At 41.8% G+C, this 19,447-nt stretch overlaps 1 protein-coding gene across 1 annotated transcript; it reads left to right on the forward strand.

The window, feature by feature from the left end:
* The first annotated feature begins 256 nt into the window (after positions 1–256).
* Positions 257–17,167, forward strand: LOC106889770 (corticotropin-releasing factor receptor 2). The gene is made up of 4 exons (XM_014945172.1): positions 257–353; positions 2,390–2,525; positions 4,345–4,386; positions 15,983–17,167. The coding sequence occupies exons 1-4, from the start codon at positions 307–309 to the stop codon at positions 16,121–16,123; spliced, it is 366 nt and encodes a 121-aa protein (XP_014800658.1). The 5' UTR covers positions 257–306; the 3' UTR covers positions 16,124–17,167.
* The last annotated feature ends 2,280 nt before the right edge of the window (positions 17,168–19,447 follow it).

Genomic DNA, 19,447 nt, shown 5'->3' on the forward strand with positions numbered 1-19,447 from the left:
GTAAAAATAAGTTCCGCGCTGGGACCATTAATTTTTAACTCCATTTTCATTGCTGCTTTGAAAACATTAATAGCTGTTGGATGTTTGCAGCACAATCTGGTATTTCTAGTAAACTTCTGAGTTTGTTGCAATCAATGGTAAAACCAAAAGGCTGTGCTCAATCAGATTGAAACTGCAGGATGAGTCTTTTAAGATGCAATCACATCCTTTAAGCTACTGTTTGACTGACTGGTGCTATTTTTTCCCTCTTTCTTCCTTCTTTTCCAGATAAATTTTGTATTTCTGTTTAACATAGTTAGGATTTTAATGACAAAGCTGAGAGCTTCAACCACTTCAGAAACGATACAGTACAGGTAAGTCATGTGCATATGCATATTAAGATCCTTGTTCACACTAATATCCTACCAGAGTCAGAAGTAAAAGAAGAAAAGAGCCTGGGCCAAAAAATTCATATCACATCTGTAATCAACAGCAGTATCATTAATAATGATTACTGTGCACAGGGCAGGTATTTCCAGTAAGGTTTAATGTTCTTTTTAAAGTGCAGGGTGTGGGAATGAAGCCCTTTAGCTGGTACCAGCATTTGTGTGCCCCCTCACTGGGTGGCATCACAGATCACAGTATCTTGTAAGGTGTTGGGAGCATTTATGGACAAACAGGTCCTCACACTGGGAAACAACACAGTTTTTGTGGAGTAAGGTTGGTCGCACTCCTCTAAATCGTTTCTAGATAAAATCTCAGTGTATCAAGCTGGGGCTTGAACCTCAATGTCCTCAAATCAGCCTCCTCTTGACTTTGGAGGCAGTTTTGCTGCAATAACAGGGATTTGTTGTTTTGCCTGATTCCTTCCTTTTACTCCTGTCTGAGGTTTGGGGACAAATGTGAAGTTAATGCAGTAGTCCAATTTTCTTGTTCAGACTCTGCTCTGCACATTTCCTGAGAAATGAAGGGGAAAAACACCCCTTTTTTCATGCTGAAACCTCATGCCATAAAACTAAAAGTAGCATAAAAAAAAAAAACTGATTCAAATCTCAGTACATTTTTATCCCTTCCATAGTTTGCAGGGAGCATTAGAGTTATTAGATTCTGAGGCAATCTAAAGTAACTGCCCTTCATCCTTGAACAGATGACAGTGATTTTATCCTCGTTACAAGCTCTGTGAGGGAATCTTCTTTTTCACAGCCTAAACAGAAAGCTGTATCATTCCGGGAAAGCCTGGGGCAAACCTTGCTGCTCTAAAGCTGAGCACTCCAAACGTTTGTTAAGCAAGTATTAAATGATGTGGCAGCTACTTTGTTAAGAATGTCACTCTGTCCTGACACTGGCAATGTTTTCGTGCTCTCCTGCCTGCGTACCTGCCTGCCTTTGTCTGTCTCTTATGGAATTATACAGAGATTTATACAGACTTAGCAAAATTGCAGCCTTCTGTGTTTGTACAGTATCTAGCACAACAAGGTGCTGTTCTGCAGCTGACATCCCAAGACACTGTTGTAGCACCAATAACAAAGATTAGCCCCTAGTAATTCTGTTAATAATTGCTTACGCTTCACTGTGCACCACCTGCTTGTTTATTATTTATAAGAGAGTCCTTCACAACCGAGTTGGGTGTGCAGGTGTTGCAGAGAGAGAGAAAGCATTTCGAGTCCTGACAGAATCAAAAGATGGGCATAGAACAGGTCTCATGGGCACAGGGTTCCTGCCCTGGTCAGCAGCTAAATTGTGCATTTATCACATCACCCTGAGGTATAAGAAATCACTCACCAAACCTGCAGAGAGTCTCAAGACTTCACCCTAAGGCAAGCCTCATTGATAAGACAGAAACTGTCTGGAGAGAGAAAGGGAGGGGTATAAAAATGGTTCCCATTTGTGCCCTGGAGCCCAGGGTGTGGGGACAAATAACCAGATTCAAAGGCTTTCCCAGAACATGTTTCTCCAGGTGGTCAGGCACTGGTCAGAAAGTGTTAACGAGCAAACTCACCTGTGGCTTCCCAACCCAAAGTGGAGGCTGTCACTCCTGCCCCACTCCCCTGCCAAACCCTATCCAGCCTTACAAACCTGCAGTCAGGTTCCCTCTGAAATATCCTTTCCTGAGCCTTAAGAAACCCAAGTTCTTCATTGCCTGAGGACTTCAGGAGCCTCCACCGAGGGTTACATGGTTCGCTGGTCACAAACCTTGGGCCTGTTCCTGTGCAGGCAGGCTGAGAAGTGTCTAAAACTTGGATGTCCTCCTGGGAAAAAGCTCAAATTATTACTGTGCAAATACAGACTTCCACTGCTATCCTCAGCAAGTGCTCTAGCAGCATGTCTCAGGAGTGGCAATCTGCAGCAGTTCAGATAACACAGTTGTTCTTTCTTGTGTTCACTTGGGTTTTCTGTTTCCTGCCCACAGGAAGGCAGTCAAGGCCACGTTAGTTCTTCTGCCTCTGCTAGGCATCACCTACATGCTTTTCTTTGTCAACCCTGGTGAGGATGACATTTCCCAGATCGTCTTCATCTATTTCAATTCCTTCCTGCAGTCTTTTCAGGTAAGACAGCCAGTTTGCAGCTGGTATCGGGTACTGTTGAAAGGATTCCTAATACTTTTCAGCCATGAAACTTAGGGCAATGAAGTCCCTGACAGAAATATTAGTTGAAAGTAGCTCAGCTTTGTTCATGTTTATGTAACAGATATATAAGCTTGTCGTATGGAGTGGAGATCTCCTCTCAGGTGTGTACTGGAGGGATTTGTCCCCCTTAACATCATCACTGTGTTCAATCTATAGCTGCAGCTCCTCGCTGGGGCTCCATCTAAAGTCAATGGAGAGAGAGATGATGTTTCATTCTAGCCTGAGAGAGGATGATGAATCACCCTCCCAAGGCACCTCTGTCTTCACAGAGCAGACAGTGAGCTGAGACTTAAGACTAGATGTTGCTAAAACAAAGGGAAACATCTCCTACCTGTTGGGCTCGTGTGATAAAGACATTAGCTGTATTGCCCAGCCTCTCACTCCAGCTCTTCTGCAATGGTGTGTGCGCTCAGCCATCAGACCATACCAGCTGAGAACTCCTACCCTACCTCCTCCCTCCCCTGAATTTAATAGGAGTTCTGCCAGGATGTAAAAGGCAGTGGGGATGCCAGTAATTACCCCAGCTTTCTGGACTTGTCTCCTCCCTCCCCTGAATTTAGTAGTTCTGCCAGGATGTAGAAGGTAGTGGAAATGCCAGTAATTACCCCAGCTTTCTGGACTTGGCACAAAACCAAAAGTGACTGAAGACCTTGAATGGATTTTAGCCACACATTTCTGCTTAGATTTGTGCTACAGCTTTATCTCTGCTTTAAAGACCTTCTTGAACTGGAGTGAAAATATGTTTGACATTGATGTTTTACCTCTGATATCTCCAGGAACAAGTACTCTGATACCCAGCACGTCAATACAAATATACAACACGCATCCTGTCAAGCCAAATCTAGGGTTATGGTTTAAAAAAGTTTTGATCTTTGGATTATTGTTTTTACTGATGGCATATTTAGCTTTGAAACACAGAGCATCCCACCAGAAATCACAACTGAATATCCAAAATGAAAAATGTCCTTTTAAATCTATGAACAAAAGAACTTTAACTTTTACCAGTGAAACAATCCACATTATTCATTCCCTAAAATTAGTTGTATTTTTTTATCTGCTGATGCTCTATGTCTCAAAAAAATGTTACTCTGCTTGTTTTATTGCTAGCATGATGGAGGCATGTGTAAGAAAGCAAGCACAGGGAATCTCTCCTTTATGGTGGCAATAATTACAGTCCATTGCTGAAAGCAAAATGGGTAGGATTTCACTCACAGGTTTAGAGATGAGAGTGTCATCGTGTTGTCATCTGAGCTTCCATTATAGTCATTACAGTCTTTGCAGTCATTACAGGGGTCTAGTCACTGCTGTCAGTAGATTCCACAGAGCAATTCAGCTCCGATGAATGTGAGCAACCTGATGACACACTTGCCCACACAAGACCATCTAAGGCCATTTGACGTCCCTGTAAGTGTCTGAGACATCCACAAAGAGCTGGTAGGCACGACCTAGCTCCTGTGAGGGGTCTGTGCCATTCTGGGGAGGCAGCTGGAAGCTCTAGATAGCTTCAGCACAGCTGAAGTGAGAATCCCCTCTATTCACGCTCTCTGATCTCACCTGTGAGCTGCAAACACTGGGTCTTCTCTCATCAAGTTGTAGGGTAAAGATCTTATCTGTCTAGACGTGGGTGATCTCAACAAGATTGTGTTTGTGCTCAGGATGATCCCAGGATAAATTTCCATCCCCAATACTGCAGGGTAAAATGCTTACCTAATAATTGACTGCTTTTTATTCTTTCCAGGGTTTCTTTGTGTCAGTATTTTACTGCTTCTTGAATGGTGAGGTAAGTAGCGTCCCTTGCTGTTTGTGTAATTAATTCTTGGGTGGTGGAACCTACTTGGATGCCTGGTTACAGAGAGCAAAGATATTTTTACACGGGATCACAGTCCCATCAGTCTGTTGCTTTTGCAGAAGTTTTTGTTAATGTGCCTCTGAGTTTCCCAGCCCTCATTTTCAGGTGTCCTTTGTTCACAAAGATTTATCAAATTCAGGTGATTCCCTGGGAGGTCAGGGCAGAGGAAAAGAAGTCTCCTCAGATTGTAAAATGTTTGTTCTTTAGTTTAAGACTTCTTTGAAGTTTCTCATTAATTACAAATATGATTTCTGGACATACATTAGCATTACTTCTGAGCTGGGCTCCTGTTAAGGGTATGCTGTAGATGGCCCATTTTTATAATGGGATTGCCTTGCTGATTGAGTCAGTGATTTTTTCTGTGTGGATGTCTATCTCTGAGTGATCAATACCTGTTGTGTACAGAAAAGAGGGCTGGGGACGGGGTTGGTGGTGTTCCTCAGAATAAATTTCAGGTACTGCTACTCGAGCAAGAAGTATTTCATTAATATCCTTCAGTGTTTGACTTACACCCCAAAATGTGTAGAGATTTATATCTTTTTCTCCTACTTGCACTGCTAGCTCATTTACCTGCATTTAAGTGTGTCATCTTTGTCCAGTTAAAATTTGGGTCTCTGCAGAAATTAATTCCATGCCTTAATTACTCCTGCTGTATTGATTTATGTTTTGTACGTGCTGCTTCCTAATTTTATTGTGTGCTCTTTGAGTGGCACCATGAGAAAAAATGGATATGTCTTCTCACCCAGCTCCTCTGCAACATTTTCTATACTTCAGTCAATGAAGCACCCCTATTTTTTTAATTTTTTATTTTTTTTTTTTGCTTTTCTTCATTTCTCCTCTTCCTCATTAATTGTAAGGTGGTGTTACCAAGAAGCCACACTGCTTTCTCAGGATAGGGAAATGCCACTTCTGTATGCTGGCAGCAGAGTGTTCTCAGTTCTCTTTCCAACTTTCCTTCTATAAATTTTGACCATTCCATTTGCCTCTCAATAAGTAGGGAGGTGAAGTCTTCCCCAGTAAGTACAGGCACCTTAACTGTGGGACTATAGTTACCTCAAACCCTTGCTATATATTGAGTATATGGATCACAAATGAAAGTTATCAAGGTTTCTGTCTTTTTGTCACTGCTATATCTGTGAAGTTTGCCACATGAAACAGAGAAGAGTTTTTTCTCTGTAATGTCTTGTAGCCTCCCTTGATTTAAACAAACATGTCCTTATGACTTAAGAGTGTTTCTCTTCCTATGAGCTCTTTTACCCTGGATCACGGGGGTCACACAACTGTGCTGCTCGAATAGGTCTGATGTTCTAGTGGAGAAGGCAGTGCCTCCAGCACTCTAACTGAAGATGGCACCTTGGTAATACAAAATATCACCATAAAAGGTCTTGGTCCTGATTTTGCAGTGATTTGGTCTGACAGTTCAGCAGTGGGATCATTGAAAGGGAGAAGTAAAGCTCTTAAATTATTATTCTATGCAAAAGAATTTCAGATTATTTCCTTATGCTTTAGAGTAGACATTTGGCCTGAGATTACATTTCATACAGACCTTGGACTAGCTTTGTTGGCTGCAGTGAGAATTAATCTGATGGGTTTAGTTGAGAGAGAGTGTGTATCATTTGAGCCCTTTTACTAGAGATATCATCCTTCAGATTTTGAATATGAATGTCTTTCCTGGCCAACACATTATACACAAGTTATTCCAGTGAACCTAAGGAGAAGAAACAGTTTAGATACAAAGTTGACAGTTTTTTATGTTTTATTGCTTCTGAAAAGTTCTGAAGCTGTTTTGAACAAACTGCATATGCCGTGAATGGACACGAGAGGCCGTTGGCACTTGAGTCATATTAATTAGCCTAGAGATTTATGGATAAAAAGTTGGATTTTTAGGACACAGAGAAAATCAACTTGCACTAGAGGGCCAAAATATGCAAATTTCATTTAATCTGAAAGAGCATCTCTGGTCTTCTAAGAAAATTGAGGATGAGAGGTTTCTGAGAATTTTAAATGCTATGAAAAATGGCATAATGAAAAATATGTATGCGTTTACATTGAACACCACTTAAAAAGAATTAATGTAAGTTGTGAACTTCTTTCTCAGTGAGTGCAAAAATCAAGATGCTCTTCAAAATATTTTCTATCAACTCACAGATCACAAGACTGAATTTATTTACATATAAAACTGGATTTAAAAAAAGAAGAGTTTAAGATGGAGTTCTTTGGAACAAGGATAGATACAATGGCTTAAAACTGCATTTCCCCCAAACTCCCGTTGGACAATTTTTATTGCAGTTCACTAAAATATCTTTAGGTTTTTTTAGTTGATGAAATTTTCTACTTAGATCAGTTTACTTATAACAAGATAATAATGTGTAACCAGGGATATGCTTCCATGGTATCTCATCCTTATGTAAGTTTTGATGAGGGTACAGATGCACAGAAACTATTTAATCATCTTCAGCCTCTGTAGTACCAGCTGATGAATTCAATCCAGTAACTGAACTTGATAGCATGTATTTGATTACAGCCTGTCTTTCAAAAGAATGTCTGGTGTGGGAATCATCTCACATGGTACCTCTAATTTTTTCTGACAATGATCTCAAGAACTGAATGTTTGATAAAAGCATCGCTATCCTACCCAGGTCACAGCCAGACCTGAAACTGAAAAAAGTCTCGGTGAAGGTTGTAGTTCTTTAGGCATATGAAGTGTAGCCTTATAATTGTCTGCAAGATAGGAAACTCAGGGAAAATATTCATTATTTCAATATTCAGTACCAAAAGAGGCTCACTGTTACGAAGCCAATGAAGACAGTTGTCACCTTTGGCTTTTCATAGGAGAGCATCAAGGGAAGACAACAGTAGTGACACTCACTAGCACGGTAATCACACTGTTGCTGTCTGGGCTCACAGCTTACTTAGGAGTTCTTCATATATTTGTCTCCAGGGTCTTCTTTCTGTTCTCTCTTTGACTGATTCCAGACAAAGTATCTTTAAAGGAAGATCGATCTTCCCTCCAGTTCCCTTTCTAGTGCGCTATCTACTTTCTCAGCCAGATGTCCTTGCTAATGATGGTTTTCTCCTGAGAGAAAACAAAGTATTTCAGAGAGAGAGGGAAATAATCCATTTATAGTGTTTCATATTCCAGATGTATCTTCCTGTACGGTGGTGTTAGCTTTGGTCTTACGGCTGCTGTTTGTTGGAGTCTGGAGGAGAAGAGGTCAGATCTCAGATGCTGCAGCAACCCCCAGAAAAGGAAATAAAGTATTTCTGGCCAGCTACTGATAAACCTTCAAAGGAACGAGAACTTCACTGATAGGGTTGGCTCCACTCCTGCTACCTCAACAAAAACACAAGTTGGAGTCTGGAGGGGAAGAGGTCAGATCTCAGATGCTGCAGCAACCCCCAGAAAAGGAAATAAAGTATTTCTGGCCAGCTACTGATAAACCTTCAAAGGAACGAGAACTTCACTGATAGGGTTGGCTCCACTCCTGCTACCTCAACAAAAACACAATGGAAATATAATGATTATAACGGAGGAAGGATCCCTGCCTCCAGAGAACACCTATCCTTGTTATTAGGAGCTTCATATCATTTCCAACAACCACCAGTGCTGATCCCCCAGAGAGTTCTGTGATCCTTGGAAACCTTACCAGCCATAATAGGAGATAGTAACACAGCTGTATCGCAACAGGATGCTTGTGAATGAAGGTGATTGTTTGTAAGAATTACCCAAATTTATAAAGTGATAGTGGTTGAAGGGCTAGACAGAGAAGAGCAGTCTCCACTGTCAAACTGAATGAAGGAAACAAGGGAAATCCTAATTAAACATAGTGAAAAAAATCATAGTGAGGTTATTTAAGCTCTAGAAGAGAAGCCCAGAGCTGTTTTGAGATTCCTGCCCTTGGCTGTACTCCAAATGGCTGGATAAGGCCCTGACATAATTTCAAAGCTGGATAAAATTTCTATGCTGGACTTTCTTTGATCATGACATTGGACCAGAGGCCTTCTGATGTCCCTTCTAACCTTAATTATTCTATAATTCATGAATCCTATGTCCATAATAAGGTGGCTGTCCTTCATTTCTAACCATGTCCTGGAGGGATACATAACTAGTAAGGCCTGTGCCTGAAATCATCCTGCAAAACATGAATTCTTAGCTCAAACAGGCCTCATATTCTATTATTATCTGGTCAATATCGATAATCATCAATGAATTAACATTTAAAATGGAAAGCAATTAGCTGACCCTGAGAGAAACCATAACCAGAGAGGAATAGAACAGGTTACTTCGTTAGATGGCACTGTAAATTATTCTCACAATGAGGTGCAAGGCAAGGATAAATATGTTTAATATTTTTGTGTTGACCCTGTACCCAGGCACCATCTGTCTCTCAAAATCTATTAAGCTCAAAGTGGCTTACTTTGATCTGATCATCTTAGGAGGCTATTCATTATAATTGCCAGCTATGAATCACCATCTAAATGGTTAGTCATCCACCTGCCCATCAATCTAAGCAGACTTCACATTAATCATTCTGAACCCAAAGGGCATGCATTAAGCCTTCCTTCAAATCACTGAATAAATATGAATATGGGGGTGGACTAGAGGGCTGAAGTTTAATTCCATGTCCCACAATGATTGCTTTCTGAGCAGAGGCGCCCAACAGTGTGAGTTCTACTCCTAAATGCCCCTGGAGGATGCCTGGTCAGTATAGAGTCAACTGAAGGGATCAAACCTTGCTCTTGGGACCACCAGGCAGCAGTTCATTACAGGACTGAAGTATCCTCTCACTACCAATCTCCCACACCCAAGTGTCTTCTGGTAGAGAGTCACCTTCATTACTGTGACTCCAGTAGGTCTCTTCAGACTGGGGTCCTGACAGAGAGAGAAAACTGAGAAGTCCAGGCATGGTGAAAGGTAGCATCTGGTTTGAGGGTCCTTCCTCACTCCATCTTCCTTTTCACTACACCACTCCACCATTGCTGTTGTGAGTGTGACTCCAGAGCACTCCACAACTAAATCACAGAGGCTTGAGATGGGCTGGTTGCATTCATGGACTCCCTGTCCAGTGGTTAGTTCTGGTCCTTTGTGGCCCAGGAGAAAGGAGCAGCATTTGCTTCTACCCCAAAATGTGTGACAAGTCTTTATCACTAGCCAGAACTGTTCTAACTTCTCGAGCAGTTATATATGATAACAAAATTGCACTGTTGTGATCTTAGAAAATAAAACTTCCACATCCCAGTCTGGCAGGTGCTGCAAAACTATCCACATGTTACCAGGTTGTATAGAATTGTTGCCAAAGACTCTGGGGAAAAAAAAAAAAAAAGAATTGCAGACCAGGTAAACAGGCTAATTTTTTTAGGGAGAAAAAGAAACTTTAAAATGTTACATAAAATAGTGGTGTGGTGTAGGCTATTTGGGGAAAAAAAAGTTCCATCTGAGGTTCATTTTTGATTCCTTTGAGCCTCGTGGATTGCTTTGACTAAATCCCTTCCCTACCTTAGGAGGATTAAATAATGATAATGGCATCCTGATAGAAGTGTTTGGTTCAATTTTTTGTCTAATGGTGATATGGCCATCTTTGGCCTGCAAGGTTGGCTCTATGGCCTTGTAAAGCCATACCAATAGGGTGAGAGGTGGCTGTAGGACATAAATGTAGTTGCTCAGTGATGTACTTTATTTACAAAAAATAGATAAAGACTCAGTCCTATCTCCCTGAGAGTGTTAGCATTCCTCATCTGCAAATCCCCAGGTATGTCAGTCCAGTGGTCTCTGTGCTTAGGCCATTATGTTTCTTTGCTTCCATTCAAGACTGCGCTTAAGCCTTCCCAGGATCTGGAGATGCTTGACCCACAGGCTTCTTCACAGCATTTACTGTTAAATCTGGTGTTTACTGCCCCTGCTCTATTAAGGACACTCTAACCCAGGGCTTCAGAAGCTTCATGGAGTGACCTACACTGCAGTCAAACACAGTGAGACCAGTGTCTTGAAATTTGAAGTCAGCACACCCAGTTCCCTTTTGCTCATCCGGACATTGCTTGAAAGTCCCTCTTGCTCATCTGTAGCTTACAACAACATTGAATATATCTTCATCAACTTTTCCATAATATGTACCCTAACCAAAGATATTTGAAGTCCAAATTTTTTCTCCGGTTACCTCCAACTGTAGTACAAGGATCTAAAACATGGCACAAAGGTGTTTAAGTGTAGCTGGAGCTTGATGGATTCATCACTGAAACCTATTTTCTTAGAGCAAAAATCGGTCTGTCTCAAAGGCCACTGAGATCTATATAAACCTTTTTTATTTATTTCATTTGCCTTTGGTTAAGGTTTTCTGGGAGTAAAAAGTTGCCTATGAGGAAAGAAAGAATTTAATTAGGGTTATGTAATCAGAGACTACTGAATGTCATGATTATTGTATAGTCAGGGAGTACCTGTTGTCCCCCTGCCCCTCACTTTGACCACTTTCATGTGAGAGATGTTCTCTGGGGACAGAGTTCGGCAGCATCCCCATAGTCTTACTTCCAGCTTCCGTTACCATGAAAGCTCATTTAATCCTACTCTTCTTATCAGACCTTTCCTTTTACCTGCATTGCTATTATTATATTTTAGTATTACGTCAAGAAACCCCAAGTGAATGGGCCCCTTTGTTCCAAGCACTGTGTTAATGGATCAAACTTCTTCCTCTCTGCTAATAGGACATGACATTTCTTCTGAAAACTGATTTTTTAATGTTGCTAAAGGCTCTTTCTTCAGGTCATTTCTAATTGATGGCTGCAAGAAATTAGCCAGCAGCCACTGTCTGGCATAAGTAATAGCAATACAAAATTGATGTCTATTTTATCCAAAGCAAACCTTCTCTGCATGTTTTCATCCTCGCCATCTCTGCCATTCTTTTTTTGTTGTTGTTCTTCTTCTGAGGAGAGGTTTTTAACAATTTTTATGATCAGATGTGGGTTTTAGTGCTTGTGAGATGTGATCTGAAAGGCTGAGAACTCCTCTGTTGTGTGAACCGATCAGGAAAGGAAAACTTCCACCCTCTGACTTCTCTCCACCCCACCACCTGAATTCTTTCTCCTGACTGCCCTGAAGCAATCCTGCTGAGAGCACTGCCCACACTCTGCAGGCACAAATATCTTGGTAAATCTGATTTGACCGCATGTTCAGAAACTGTGATTATTCACAGTACTCAAAGTGCAAAGAGCTGAAAAGGGTAATTTTCAGAGAGTAACTGTTGCAAGAAAAGAGACAGACCAAGGGTCAACACAGAGAACTGAGCTCTCTGCTCAGCAGCGTGGATAAGCTGTGTCATCTAAAGCAAGTAATGGTACGTGAGGTGAAGCTGATAATTTGTATTCCCCAGGCTCCTTGTTAAGCTTTAACCATTGATGATAGCCTGTACTCATCTTTGGGCTATTACAGGCGAGTGCTGTTAATTTCATGTCATGGATGTGCTAATGCTGACTCTAGGACATGGTACTGACTCTACAGATGCTTAAGGGGTAGGCGTCGTTGCTCTCATGGAGATTAACACCCAGGATTGAAGTTGCTATTTTGCTTTTTTTTTTCTATTACTCTTTCACTGTGTAATTGTAGCTGGTTTTCTTTTTTGCTTCCTGACCTGAAGTTAAGCTAGCCTTTGTTTCTGAGTTCGGTTGTAAGAGAAGAATTTGAGCTTAACCTTTTCTGCTTGCTGCTCTGGTCGCATCCTAATTGCAGTGAATTATTCTGTCATTAAGAAATGCTTTACACTCACACCTGTAAGTGCAGTCTGCTTCCATGTGCCCAGTCCATTAGGAATGGCTCCAGCTGTACAAGAAGACAGCACTTTTGTTACTTTTTATCCTCTCTCAAAGCTTGTAAGCAAACCCTATCGTAAAAGCCATTGGGACAACTGCTTGTTTAGACTCACGTCTTTATCTCCAGGTGACTCTTTTTGACTTGATTGGTTTGAAGCACAAATGATAAATCTAATCTGGCTTCACTGGCTGAGTAAGTATCTGTTGACACAAGTTGCTCAGAAACACAAAAAGCCCTCCAGGTGACACCCCCTTTTCGAGACCCAGTGAGATGCTGCTGTAGGAGCACCTGGGATACTTGCATTTCCAGGACTGACAGTCTGCTATTAAAATCTTTAGCAAGACTGTGCTGTACGCAGAGATTTACTCTCTGCTTTTGCACCAGAGATGAAGAAATTCACCTCTTTGAAGGACTTAATTGAATCAAGGGTGAAAAAACTTTTTTTAAAAATATTTCAGCATCTGGTGTCATCTAGGGAGAAATGAGCATTTGAAAGGCAACATCCCTCTGTGGAGCACATCCCGTGTTCTCCATGGGATAATTTCAGGACACTGATTACCCCTCTGACATGTTACATGTTAGTTATACCATTTGCCTTAGGTGCCCAACATTTGGCTAAACTAGTTTTGTACTCAGAGGAGCAAGATGGAGCAAGGGTTTACTCATTCCACATATCTAACTCACCTCCTTAGGGGGATCATCTCCTTCTGCATTATCTATATTAAAAGTGTAAATAATTGGCCAAAAATAGGTAGCAAGCTTTCAGATGAGATGGATCCCCTTTTATGTACATGTCACATGTATTTGCCTTTGGGTGTGCATTATATGTGCCCTTAAATCCAGAATCAGAAATGAGTATCCCTTGGCTGCTCCAGGTAGAACCATGATAGGTTTGCAAACTTTGGGCATCCAGGAAGGTGCAGCACTTGGACACGTCTTCTTTCCACTGTTTCCTGTGTTTTCACAGGAGGGTTCAGTGGGGCAGCAAGGTCAGTTTGATGATACAGTGTAAGTCAGCAGTCCAGACTGCCTTCTACTGCAATAGCATATGGCTGAGTCAGCCCATCATTACTCTGGCTTTCTCATACAACTGTCTCATTTAAATTATTTTGTAAACTGACCAAGCCCCATCTTGAAACTAGAGGAGGCATGTTGTACCTACTACTTCATAATGAGAGGCTCTTCCAGAAATCCCCTGCACTGTTGTTTAACCACATTATTTCATTCTCATCACAAATTCACCCATGATGATCACACTCCTCCTGGCAGTGCTGTCTTTAAACTTCAATCCTTCTTTCGCTTGGATGTTCACTCTTCCCCATGCAAGCAGTCGTATCCCCCCATACCCTTTTTTTTCCAAGGTCTGTCCCACCCATTAAGTGTAAACCCCGTTATTTTGTAACGAAACAAATAATTGATTCAAAATCAAAAGAAAGAAACCCAGTGTGGCACTTAGTATAAACATCTGCATGTATTTGTCTTGTGTCAGATCAAGCAGCACAAATCACACACAGCTGAGAGAAAACAACAGAAGGAAGAGATCCTCAGGTCTGTTTTGCCCAATTTGTGCCTTCTGGAAGGGCTCTGATAGAAAAGGCAAATTTTCAGCTTCAGGATTCCACTGAATTGAAAAAAACACATTTTTTTTCAGGTTTTTTTTTTTTTTGCTATTTTGCAAAACCGTTTTCCAAGTTGCTACTCACAAACCTGGAATGGGGTGTATTTCATTGACAAAGTTGGTGATCAGAAGGGATTGTAGGTGCCAGACCACAAAACTGCAGAGTTTCTAAGTAGTAGTGCTGCAGCCTACAGGTCTGTCTAAGTCCCTGAAGGCCCACCAACAAGGGGTGGGGAACTGAAACCATGTAAGAGAAGGAGCACAGATCCCTCCTTCACATGTCCTCTTTATAAACTGTTGTGGTTTTTAACCATCAGGCTACCATTCCTGTTCGTGTAGGACACCTAATACTGACAGTGTGAGGTTGGGTGGACTAGAGCTCATCAGCTCATTTGAGCACCTCTTAGATAATATGTTGGAGCTGGTCTGAAGAGCGGTTGGGGAGTGTATGTTCCTTATATTTTGAGTAGACTTCAGGGTGCATCTGAAGACAGGCCCAAAGGCTGTGCACCTTTGGACAATTTCTTTCAACACCATCCTCCCTGCAGTCCCAGTGGTGATTACAGATACAGCCAGGACGGCTTTGACCTACCTCAAGTGCTGATAGCTGAGAAGTTCTGCCAGCATGGGTTTCACATAGACTGTGCAAGCGCATCTCAGGTCTCATACAGTTGCCATGGTAGCTGATCCATGTTGAGGTCTACTCTACAACAACATCACTGCTATTAATACCCAAGCTTTAGCCTGCCGGTGGTAAAATGGGGATAAGAGCACTCCATTACTTTTGAGGGATGCAGTGAAGATAAATACATTGAAGACTGAAAAACATTCCGAGTAAGATATCAATATTTTCTAAATTGAGCTAAAGTTATAATCCAGTAATCTAAAGCAGAGCTGATTGTCTAGACTCACTTTATAACTAATGAAAGGAAATAGATATTTTTCATCTGACCACAGTATCTGGCCTACTTTGGATATCTCCTTTAGGAGGAGATGAATTGTACCCTTTCACCATACTGACTGCTTCTCTCTTGGTCAGGAAGAGAACTTTGGGTCAGTAGCTGAGGTGTAATGTCTATGTTATGTTATTTATAACCCCACCTTCTAAACAAATAGAGGTTGTATGTAAAAATGCTTTTATTTCAAAGTTGACTGGATTTCAGGTTGGCAGCAGAACGTCAACATCCTTTCCAAGTGTCATGAGTACAATTACCCATTGACTGTCCAAGAATCCAAGCTCAGAGTCATCTCACCTGATTTTGTAGACTTACCTGTTTGCCTAGGATAGGGTTCTGAACTGCTTTCATCTCTACAGTAAGCAGAGATCAACAAGAATATCCAGAAATTGGTCTAAATATTTCTTTTCAGCTTCTGACTTTGAGTCTTCTGTGCCAATGATTTGGCAGGAATTGATTACAGTCTACATGAGGAGTATCTTGAGCTTTCCTTCCCGTTGTGTCTGAGGCTACCACCTGTCTTTTATCTTGCTTATATACATTATATTTGAGCTAGAGCTCCTGGGCTCTCTCTTTGGTTCACGCAGCAAAATATGCACCTAAAGTTCAAGACTCATCTGGCCTATTTGTAAACATCTGCTTGAGGACAACCTTCTGTTGACTGTAGAGTAGCTCTCCACTGCCTGTGCAAGGTGCTCACAGGGATTAGGCCAGCATGTCTGTGTTGTAGACACTAACGTTGAGGTAGACGTTCTGTGATTCCCCTTCATGTACAAGTGAAGAGGGGCAACTACAGGCCCTGGGGTAGGTCCCTCTAAGGTCTCGCTCCATCAGGTGCGTCCATTTTGAGAGCTTTGTTCAATTGTATGAGCTTAGGCATTTACTGCTGTTTGAAATGGTCTGGGGCATTTAAGACATCAGGTGTGAGACATGAAATACGTGAAACCCATGCGTTTCCCACAATGCAGTACCCAGGGCAATGTCAAGCAAACTAGATGCACAGGTTTGGGCAGCTGAATCAAGCTGTGGGTGTTTGTTTCACTGGCTTGACACTTATCATCATTTGTCTCAGAGCTGTCTAGTGTCCCTTTACAGAGGACACCTGAGTAATTTAAGTGTTCGTGTTCTTTCTCTATTTTTTTTTTTCTTTACCAGGTCCGTTCTGCTGCCAGGAAAAGGTGGCACCGCTGGCAAGACCATCACTCCCTCCGAGTGCGTGTGGCACGTGCCATGTCCATCCCCACGTCTCCCACACGAATCAGCTTCCATAGCATCAAACAGACCGCAGCCGTGTGATACGCCCCGTACATACACACACCACATGGTGGCCTTCAGGGTTCTTCTCTCTTCACTCTCCCCGAGACCCTTTCTTCAGACTTTCTTCCTTTATTCTGCACTGCTCTCTTTTGCAATGAGGTGCCCATCATATTTTTTTTGTGGACTCTCATCTCCCGTATTCGTGATGCTGCTTTAAGGCAACCGAGCAAAAGCTCTTTGAGGAGGCGGTGGCGGAACAGATTCGAAGAAGAAAGAGATTCAACACTGACTGCACCTTGTGGAAGTTCGCAAAGCGAAGTCTGAAACAGCACGCTGGCAGGAACAATCAGGTTTTTTTCCTCCTTTCTTTTTTTTGGGGGGTTTTTCCATTCTGTATTGTGGTGAACAAAGACTACTTTTAACACACTGCCCATCTCACCCTGTACATTGATTCCCAATGATTTCGACAGTTTGATGTGTAGATAGCCCGTCTTTTTGTTGTTTCTTTGTAAAAACTTCTTCTCTGCAGAACTGTCATTTGAGAATGTGTGGCAGCGAGAAAAAGAGCGTCTGAAAGGTGGTGTGAAAAATCCAAATTTTATCTGCCTTCTCCATTTCTCCCTTTGAGAGACTGGGAGTTTGCCAGGGCATCGCTGGACTGTTTAACACAGGGCACGTTGCCGTACGAGAACCATCTCCTGGTCACACACAAAATTTGGAAAAGGACAGCGGTACCTTTAGAGAGCTCTATAAAATATCCTTATTCCTCTTAGCCTCACGCTTTCGACACAATGTAAGTAGCCTTTGGAAAGTCTTTGGTTTTTTTTCAGCTAAGAGGATGGGGATGGGGAAGGACAACAGAGCATGTTTTGTGGGTTTAAAAAAATATAAAAGGGAAGCACTGTAAAAATAATAATGAGGAGAGGATGTTTGCCTCATGAGGGTAGTGCTACATGCTGCACAAAAATTATCTATTGAGCATTTTGAACTAGAGCAGTTGTATCTACTAGGCTTTTTATGTGATGTTCAAAAATACTGTATATTTTCAATAATAAACACTACTCTGGGTTGGTTTCAATAAAACCAGGCATCATTTTCTTTACTCTGGAAGGGAAGAGGACACCTGTCTTGAGAGTGGTTTTGTGTTTAAGATCAGGGGAAGAAATACTGTTTGATAATGAGCCAGTAAGAAGAAAAATCTCATGAAAAATCTGAACAAGAGGGAATTTAAAGGCAAGATGAGTTGTTTGCCTTCTCAGGTCGTGGTGTTACACCAGATCCCTGTCCCTCTGCACTCCCCTTCTCTCCAATGGCCTTTGCAACAGCAGAAGGAAAAAAAAGCAAGTTGTGTAATATATTCTCCATCACCTGTATCTCAGCAGTGCTGGAGTAATTTGCTCTTTCCACTGTAGCATGCTTATTCTGAGTATTCTTCCCGTGCTTTAGAGGACTTTCCAGCACAAGCTGGATTTAAATCTCTAGATTTAAATTGGTGTCTTTCTAGTTTTCAGGACTACACCGGGCTGGAAAATATCTTGGAGGACACTGATCTTAATCCCTTGCTTTTGGAGGCATCCCATCCCAACAGCTCAATCACATTCAACTTTGAGCTGATCGGCAATGCATAGCAAATTTAAATGAAAAAATTCAAATTTTGTAACTTTTCCTCCTCCTAACTCTCATTTGGATACATGAGCTTCAATGAGATGACTGAGGGAGAAGGGATTGCCTGCATCACAATAACTGTGCACAGCCTCCTGGCATTTTGTGTTTGAAGGGACAGAGCTACCTACAGGTTAGAGATGCCTGCACTGAGAGCCTCTGTCTCTAGGCCAGTCTGGGATGAAAAAGGGGATTTGCAATGCAGCAGAGACTGTCAGAAATTACAGGTTATTGTTGCTGCCAGGAGTTTATTTTCACAAAAAAATGAAATCCTTATTCCAATTAGTGTATGTCCAAAGCAGAGATTTTTAGTGCTTCCAGCATTGGATCCTGTTTCCAGCCAACAGGGTGGACATAGACCATTAATGGGGTACTGCTTATGTTAATTTGAAGTGATTGCCATGAGAACACATACACTACCTCTAACTTGTTTGCCGTGGAGGCTTTCTGAAGTCTGTCATGCCTGAGGTACTGACAGCCACAGCCTGTTTTCTCTAGAGCACTGTGCTGAAAATCCAACTTGAATTTCTACCATCAGCCTAGCCAGGAAGAGCAATAAAAAATTATTTTGAGGGTGGCATACACTGTGACACCTTTTAAAATTCTGTGTCCTTTGCAACAAAACAATCACTTGCAGCACAGATCTGGGATGATTCAGATGTAGATGATGTAGATGTAGATACACTAGTACCTAAACATACACACAGAGGTGTATGTTTATATGTCTGATTGAAGTGCGTATGTGTGAGTGTGTGTCTGTGCATATGAAGAAAACTGGTCAAATAGCTTTTGATTTTTAGCATATTATGTTCAAAGGAAACCAGGCTTCTTGTTTTCAGTGAACCATTATAGAAATGAGCATCCATGAACACTCAAGTACTTGAAACAGGAATCATAAGAGCTCTTCCAGGAAAATGTTTGCAGTGCTGAGTGCTGCAGATAATGCATGTGCCAACTGGCATGTGAGAGCAAGTGCAAGCTTACTTTGGATCTGGACTAATTGCTTCCTTCTGACACTATTTAAATCTTTCCACCCTCCTCCTTTGCAATAAATCCTCAGTCCCAGCTTGCAGTGAAGACAACACATCATTCATCCCGACTGGTCCCTGTGGGAGTCAGGGATGCTGCACTGCAGCTCCTTGGGTGCAGGGATATCAGCTCAGGGATTGGGATTGATAACTGAGGAATCACTACGGAGACTTGTATCAGATGGCAAATTCCATTTTAAGTGCATCATTTCATAGCTTCCTCTGTCATCTTTTGCTTACAAGCAAAAGTCCAGCCCCCAGGAGATACCAGTAAAAATCCCCTGCATCTTATGTTCAGTATCAACCATTCCAGTGGAGCACACATGGACAGTGTTGGCCACCAGACCACAGCAGCACAGTTTTCAAGGCTAAAATGGAATGAGCAAAGAACACAATGAAGATTTGCTGCTCTTAACAATCACCTGGCAAACCTGAGAGCTGTCTGTTGGAGGATGAGGAAAAGAGCAAGACACAAGCCAGGGAGACCTGTGTGCTGGAAGAGGGGAGACTGTGCCTCCAGGCCTCAGAAGTCAGTAGGGCTTAAGGACCAGAGGGAAAAAAAGGGAACCCTGAGAAAATGGTATTTCTCGATGTGGAAAGGATATTGTACCTTCATGTGTATGAAGGTTTCACATAAATTCCTCAAATTTTCATAGAATAGTTCACTTTATTC

This window comes from Calidris pugnax, unplaced genomic scaffold (assembly GCF_001431845.1).
Source record: "Calidris pugnax isolate Ruff unplaced genomic scaffold, ASM143184v1 scaffold54, whole genome shotgun sequence".
In the NCBI taxonomy this organism is placed as follows: domain Eukaryota; kingdom Metazoa; phylum Chordata; class Aves; order Charadriiformes; family Scolopacidae; genus Calidris; species Calidris pugnax.